This window comes from Salpingoeca rosetta (genome assembly GCF_000188695.1).
Source record: "Salpingoeca rosetta unplaced genomic scaffold supercont1.5, whole genome shotgun sequence".
Classification (NCBI taxonomy): Eukaryota; class Choanoflagellata; order Craspedida; family Salpingoecidae; genus Salpingoeca; species Salpingoeca rosetta.
This window is the reverse complement of record NW_004754929.1, coordinates 2132903-2140402: the sequence shown is the minus strand read 5'-3', so window position 1 is coordinate 2140402 and position 7500 is coordinate 2132903. Positions and strand designations below refer to the sequence as shown.

The 7500-nt window shown below is 55.0% G+C and overlaps 2 protein-coding genes across 2 annotated transcripts in view; one reads left to right on the top strand and one right to left on the bottom strand.

The window, feature by feature from the left end:
• PTSG_02541 (uncharacterized protein) overlaps positions 1–4293 on the top strand; it is a 4832-nt gene extending 539 nt beyond the window's left edge. Inside the window, exons 1-12 of the mRNA XM_004996974.1 lie at positions 1–322; positions 544–726; positions 1009–1241; positions 1419–1497; positions 1663–1714; positions 1827–1888; positions 2149–2271; positions 2491–2590; positions 2796–2926; positions 3078–3176; positions 3387–3491; positions 3855–4293. The exon at positions 1–322 is cut by the window's left edge and continues 539 nt beyond it. Coding sequence (XP_004997031.1) covers positions 1–322; positions 544–726; positions 1009–1241; positions 1419–1497; positions 1663–1714; positions 1827–1888; positions 2149–2271; positions 2491–2590; positions 2796–2926; positions 3078–3176; positions 3387–3491; positions 3855–3941 — 1576 coding nt within the window. The 3' untranslated portion in view covers positions 3942–4293. The remainder of the gene's footprint in view (positions 323–543; positions 727–1008; positions 1242–1418; positions 1498–1662; positions 1715–1826; positions 1889–2148; positions 2272–2490; positions 2591–2795; positions 2927–3077; positions 3177–3386; positions 3492–3854) is intronic.
• The window catches only part of PTSG_02540 (uncharacterized protein), a 4138-nt gene continuing 293 nt past the window's right edge, over positions 3656–7500 (bottom strand). Inside the window, exons 2-12 of the mRNA XM_004996973.1 lie at positions 7390–7435; positions 7108–7269; positions 6706–6865; positions 6398–6464; positions 6111–6181; positions 5705–5791; positions 5506–5563; positions 5244–5338; positions 4606–5010; positions 4321–4402; positions 3656–4135 (exon numbers count right to left, since the gene is read on the bottom strand). Coding sequence (XP_004997030.1) covers positions 4040–4135; positions 4321–4402; positions 4606–5010; positions 5244–5338; positions 5506–5563; positions 5705–5791; positions 6111–6181; positions 6398–6464; positions 6706–6865; positions 7108–7269; positions 7390–7435 — 1329 coding nt within the window. The 3' untranslated portion in view covers positions 3656–4039. The remainder of the gene's footprint in view (positions 4136–4320; positions 4403–4605; positions 5011–5243; positions 5339–5505; positions 5564–5704; positions 5792–6110; positions 6182–6397; positions 6465–6705; positions 6866–7107; positions 7270–7389; positions 7436–7500) is intronic.

Here is a 7500-nt window from a genome sequence, read left to right as displayed (position 1 = left end):
TGGTGGTCTGAGGCTGGGTGAACAAAGCGCACCAGCCACGGTGCTGCAAAGGTGCCCAAGCGACCAGCAGCGCATTCAAATCTTTGTGCCCAACGCCGCACTGGCGGAACAAGTGGCCATGCTACCTGTCGTGTGTCGCCATTGCCAGGCAGCGCAGCAAGGCGAGGATGCTCACCTGCAGCTCGGACAGTTTGCGGAGCACGCGAGACGCTGCCCTAACAAGCCTGCGCGGTGTCTCAACTCACTCGCGTGCCACCCCATTCCGCGTCGCCAGCTCATGGAGCACCTGCAGCTCTGCCATCTCGCCACCTGCCCCATGAACGTATGCAGTGTGTTTGTGTGTGTTTGTATGTGTGCGAGCCTGATTGTGAGAGAGAAAGAGAGAGAATGTGTGTGAGTGTGCGCGCGCCTGGTTGTGTGTGTGCGTGTGTGTGTGTGTGTGAGTGTGTGTGGATACAGCGTTGCTTTGTGCAAGTGTGCGCTTGCACTTGTTGCTCCGTTCCAACCGTCACTCACACGACCCATCAACCGTGCTCTACAAAGGTGCTCGGGTGCCGGTTCAAAGGCACGTTCTTTGAGGTGCAACACCATCTTGACACGTGCGAGTTTCGTGGCAGCGACCACACCAGCATTGTGTCCCGTGCAGTGCATCGCCTGCGCGATATTGAGCAGCAGCTTTGGCGGGAGTTTTCTTCAGCGTGGACGCGTCTCGATCATCTCAACACAGTGGGTCCTTTGTCACGCGCACATGAACCGTGACGTGCGCTCAAGAACCAACATGTCCCTGCGCGCTCACACACACACACACACACGCACACACACACACACACACACACACACACACTCCTGCCTGTACGCACGCACACACACACACACACACACACACACACACACACACACACACACACACACACACACACACACACACACACACACACGCACACGCACACCCCCTACCAAGCTCATGTGGGTTCGTTATTTCGTTTGGGTGCCCTTGATGTTGAACAGAGCATCGACGAAGGTTTGAGGGCGGCTGAGCAGCAGAGGAGAGACAGGGAGAGGCAGGCGCACCAGTCACAACAGGGGCAACACGAACACAAAAACAAACACCAGCAACACCAGCAACAGCAACATCAACAGCAGCAGCAGCATCAACATCAGCAGCAGCTTGAGGATCGACGTGTGTCATCACTGCGTGAATTCGTCATGCCGTTTCGCTTCCGGTGCATTGGCTCATTTCGGTGAGTGTGTGTCTATGTGTGTGTGTGTGTGTGATTGTGTGTGTGTCTGTGTGTCTGTGTGATTGTGTGTGTGTGTGTCTGTGTGTGTGTGCGTTTGCTAGATTGTGCCCAATCCATTCACTCCATCACGCGTGCACTTGTGCGTGCGTGTGTGCGTGCGTGTGTGTGTGCGTGCAGGGGCCACACGGAGCCGGTGTGGGCACTGCATTCCTTCAACGATATGCTCTTTTCCGCCGGCAGTGACGAAGCTATCAAGGTTCACAGGAGAGAGAGAGAGAGAGAGAGAGAGAGAGAGAGAGAGAGAGAGAGAGAGACAGCTGTACATGTGAATGTGTGTATGTGTGTGTGGCGCATTTACATTTGCATGCTTTCCCTGCTCGTTCGTGACGCTCACGGTTCTGATTGCACGGGCGTGTGGCAGGTGTGGGACATGTCCAAGCTCTCGTGTGTTCGCACGCTTCGACCGGGCGAAGGTGAGCTGCACTGCACATTCCATTTGCACCCTCTCGTGTCGTTGACACAACTCGCATGCAACAGCACACTAGCGCTAAGATGTTTTCATACATGTGTGTGTGTGTGTAACAGGTGTGATCCACTGCTTGTGTGTCTGTGACGAGCACCTCATCTGCGGCACATCCACTGGAAAGGTGAGGTGCAGCACAGCGCTTGGCGATGACGTTTGTCGAGTACTGGGAGGACTATAGTGACACGCTCGTGCACACCCACCCCACACCCCACCCACACTCACCCACCACACACACACACACACACACACACACACACACACACACACACGACGCACACACACGCACACACACGCACACACACACACACACACACACACACACACTCATGCACACACACACGCGCGCGCGCGACGCAAACACATTGGCACCAACACCAACAGGTTCTGCTGTTTTCGACGAGCACATATGAGCTTGAGCAGACGCAGCAAGTGGCCGACTCCATCATCTCGTGCGCATCTGCACACGACCACCTCGCATACATCGGATCATTTGGGTCGTTGCAGGTGGGGCAGCCGCCACATTGTTTGCTGGGACTGTACATGGCACATGCGCCCCATGGATCATGTGACATGTGGGAACCGCATGCATTCATGCAACACACACACACACACACGCACACACACACATGCGTTCAGACAACGCCGTGCCTGGATCTTCTCACACCTTGTCGTGCCAAGTCCCGTCGCTCACCAACCAACTTATAACCACCACCACGCGTTCAGATGATGGCGATGGACGGGACGGTGCCGCAATCGCAGGAGGGGCTCGGCCACTGGATCCGCGCACTCGTTGTTGTTCCGCAACAGCAGCTCATCTACTCAGGTGCACGCATGTATGCACGTGCTCCTTGGAGGATGGCACGGAGGTGCTGCGGTGGTGGTTGACGGCATGGTCACGCTCCTTTCGCACTCACGTTCCATATGCACGCACACACATGCACACACACATGCGTACACACACATACATACACACATGCACACATACACACACGCATGCACACACACATGCACACACACACACATGTCAGCGAGTGGCGCGGAGGTGTGTGTGTGGCAGCTGGGAACGCTGATGCGCGTGCAGTCGTTTCGCACAAAATACGGCAGCGTGCGCTCGCTCGCCATCTCAAACAATCTTCTCATCACCGGCACCCAGAACCAGGTGTGCTGTGTGTTGGGTTTGCATGAGAGGGTGCTGTGTTTTATGTGCAGGTGGATGGCTGTCTGCTTGCCTGCACAATCTACAGCCCCATTCTGGTTCCACTCACGACGTTCCCAATACCATATCGCCCCGTCCTTCACAACGGCAACAGAACATCCACATTTACGACACGGAGACAGGCACCCATCAGGGCAAGCTCGTTGGTCACGTGGGCGCCGTTGAAGCCCTGATCACTTCTCCGGGCGGTCAGGTGCGTGTCGTGCCGTGATGTGATGTGTGACACTGCGTGGTATTGTGTGGGGTGTGCACTTGTGGTATTGTGTGACACTGTGTGCTGTGGATGGGTGTGGTGTGGTGGTGGTGTGTGTGTGTGTGTGCCCCTTGCGTTTCCCCTTGGCTTGCGTTTGCCCTGCTCGCCACAACTGCTCACGCGTTGCACCACCGCGTTCTGCATCAGCAGTTCCTGCTGAGTGCCAGCTGGGACAAGACCATCAAGATCTGGAATCTCGCCAAGGGCCTCGAGATACAGGCGCTGTGCAGGCACGAAGGCAGCGTCAACGCGCTTGTGAGTGCACCGAACAGTGGCGGTGGCACACGAGGCGATGGCATGGGGTGTAATGGTGTGTGTGTGTGTGTGTGTGTGTGTGTGTGTGTGTGTGCGTGAGTGCGTGTGAGTGTGAGTGTGTGTGTGTGATTGACATGTGTGTGTACGCGCGCGTCAGTTCAGGTGGCTGCTGTCGTTGTTTAGTTGGAGAATGACACCAACAGGCAGACATCATTCATGCATTGTGCATTTGCACGAGACCTGGGGTGCGGTAACAAGGGAATCACAACACGTAACACTTTACACATGCACACGTAACATTCACACATGCGCACTCATACACTCAAACACGCGCACGTCTGTACACATACACGCATCGTTTAGATTTGGCATGGGGAGATGCTCGTCTCTGCGGGCGCCGACGCGGCCGTGAAAATGTACAAATACACACACGTCGCCCGCGCAAAGTGAACCATCCCTACACACCATCTCGAACCACAGGCAGCCTGGTTGTGCACCGTGCTTGCGTGCGCGCGTGTATTGTGCGCATGCTTGCATGCACGTGTGATCTACGACGTTGCGGTGTCGATTGCGGATTCGGAGCGAAAGACCTCGAGATGCTGCAGCTGTGCCTTGAGCATCGCAACCTCGTCCGTCCGCCCGGCCTGTCAGCATTGGGGTGATGGTGGTGGTGGTTGTGACGACGACGACGATGGCAATGGTGATGCGTTCTGATGGTGGTAAGTGTTGTTCAAACAGCACCCTTTTGTACAAACCCTGTTGCTGTATCTAATCATAATATTAAACCGAAGCACAACACGCACGCAAGCACATATGTGTGTGCGAACACCTTCTGCGCTTCGCGGAGATACACGAGGAGTGAGCGCTTTTCCGCCTCCACAATATCCTCAAAGTCGTCGGGGACAGTTCGTCTGCAAATATTATGTTGGTGGAGGGGGAGGTTAAATGTGGTTGCACAAAGAGTGATACTCTATAAACACGCAACGGCACACACACACACACACACACACACACACACACACACACACACACACACACACACACACACACACACACACACACACACACCACACACCACACACAGAACAACAACAGCAGCAGCAGCAAGGCGTACTCTGGCGTGGTGACGGACGGCTGTCGCGCCCGCGCGTGTGATGATGACGACGACGACGATGGCGATGATGAGGACCCTGGGTGGCCTGCACCGTGCGTGGTCTGCTGTGCTGATACTGACGCAGACGCAGACGGTGTGGTGGGCTTTGCCGTCCCGCGCATGCGCCGAAGTAGCGAAAATCGACTGCCACCCGACTCCAACACCGCTGATGTGGATGCTGCACCATCACCATGCTGCTGCTCCTGCTGGTGTGCTTGGTGTTCCTGCTGCTGCTGTTCGTGCGCTTGTGCCTGTTGCTGTTGGTGTTGCTGCTGCATGAGTATCTGTCGCTGCCTCCGCTGTCTGTCCTCGTCCTCTCTCTGCGCGCGTCGTCGCTCCTCTGCATCCTGCCGCTTCTCCTCCGCTCTGAACACACACACACACACACACACACACACACACACACGCACACACACACGCACACACACACACACACACACACACGATGTATACGAGGGAGAGGGTGTGAGTGTGTATGCACAAGGACTGTGTGTAGGTGCGTGTTTATGTGCGTTTGTGTGTGTGTGTGCGTGGTTATGTGTGTGTTTGTGTGGTTGCACTGTGTAGTTGGGATGATACGCTCATGCTTATCGTCTTACATGGCGGCAAGCTCCTCCTCGTCCGGCAATTTCGTCATGGCCACCGTGTACAACTGCAGAAACTCCCGAATCGCAGCCTGCATGCTTGCAAGCACCTGCAACAACCACGCGCATGTTCAGCAGCCGTCAGATGTGTGCACGCGTAAACATGTGTGTGTGTGTGTGTGGATGTAGATGTAGATGTTGGCCACGTGATGAGGCGCTTGTGTGCCTGCTTCATGAAAGAGCCCATGCACAGCAGCACCAGCGTATGGAGCAGCACCTTCTTGCTCGACGGGCGTTCGCTCACATCCAGACCGCCACCCCCAGCAGCGGCTTTGCTGCACACGCAACGGAGGCACCAATGTTAGCTCCTATGACTGTTGATTTGGAATGCTGACAGACAGACACACACACACACACACACACACACACACAGACACAGACACACACACACACACATATCCAACAAGTTGCTGCACCTGATCTTCCTGAGTGTTTCAAAGTGGCGGAGGATGTCGTCGCGCATTCGTCTTGCATCCGAATGGAGACCAACAGACCCGCTCGACCTGTCAAGTTGCCCCCATCACGCAAACGCACATGCACACACGCACATGCACGCATGATGGCATCAGATACCATGATGGCTGCACAGGGGTGGCACGTCCACGCAGGTGAAGTGCAACATCCTTGTACATTGACTCCAAATGACAAGCAGCCCCTCTGCCCTATCACATGACTTCTCTGTCTGTCTGTCTGTCTCTCTCTCTCTGTCTGTCTGTCTCTCTGTCTGTCTCTCTCTCTCTGTCTGTCTGTCTCTCTGTCTATCTCCCTCTCTGTCTATCTCTCTCTCTGTCGCTTTGTCTCTGCTTGTCTCGTGTTACTCACACGATGCGGTGCACAAAAGAGTTGTAGTCGGGCAGCTGCCGCTGGATTGCCGCTTGCGCCCGCTTCATCTCCTGCAGACAACACGCACACACATACACACGCACAAATTCATGCACACACACATATGCATACATACACACGCACAAATTCATGCACACACATGTGGGTGCACAGGAGGGCAGCGGCGATTGAGATCACGCCACAACCCTCACCACCAGTGGAGCAAACAAGATCAGCCGCACGCACGACAGTGAACATGTGTGTGTGTGTGAATAAAGGAAGCGCACCTCGTAGAGAGGGACGATTGAGGAGACTTGCTTGTCTGTTGCTTCCCGCACCTGCCGCAGCTGTGACCTGCACGTTGAATCGTGATCAGGGAAGACACGGAAACGAATTCGTTTCCATGGTGATATGCAAAGAGAGCGCTCGCATCAGGACACACAAAGACGCACGCAGAGAAACAATTCAGTCAACCCAGCAAGCAAACAAAAAAAAAAAGAACACACAAGTAATGAAGCAAGCACCTATCGCACGCACACACACATACACACACATACACACACGCATATACATACACACATCTACATACACACACCTATGCAAGGACGTCTGGCAAAAGGGGCAGATGCGGATACAGGATGTCTCCTCGAGCGCCAACTTTCGTTTCTTCTGTGCAATTCGCCGCTGCCGCTCTGCCTCCGCTTCTTTCGGTGTCTTGCGCGCATCAGCGAGGCGTGGACTCACCGTCAAGCTCACTGATGATGGAAGAGGTCAGGACACCAAGAGGATAAGGAGAAAGTAATCGCAAGCGATAAGAGAAATGCGCATGCATAAGGAATGGAGTGGGTATGAGCGCAAATGGGAATGATTGTTATGATGGTGAGTGCTGATACATGCTGTCACACACACGCGCGTGGGTGCGCCAGCATGAGGAACCCTGGGCGAGCACACTTCTTGGCACCCCACCCGTTTCAACCAAGGTCGCATGGCTGCTTACCTGCTGCACCCACGTCAAGACCAAGGCTGCAGTCATTACAGATGACTGCCCCGCACAGCCTGCAGTGATGGCGTCGGCGGGCGAGCGAGAATCGCACTGCACACTCCGGACACCGCGGCACCATGTTGCCATCCACCCATGGCACCACCGATTTCTCATACTCTGCAGCAGACATTGCAGTTGGGTGCCCAATGAGTCAGCCAACTTGCTTCCGCCTGTGTTGCAGCTCTCTCAAAACACACCCAAAGGGGAGCAAGCGCATGAACAACCCAATCAAGGAACCTTTCCGCTGAGACGATTGCTGGTTTGATGGGCCTTTGAACAGCAGCTGTCACGATGCACACAGCGTGGAGCGCACAGGCGTGAGCATGTTGTGATTTCACAAACAAACAC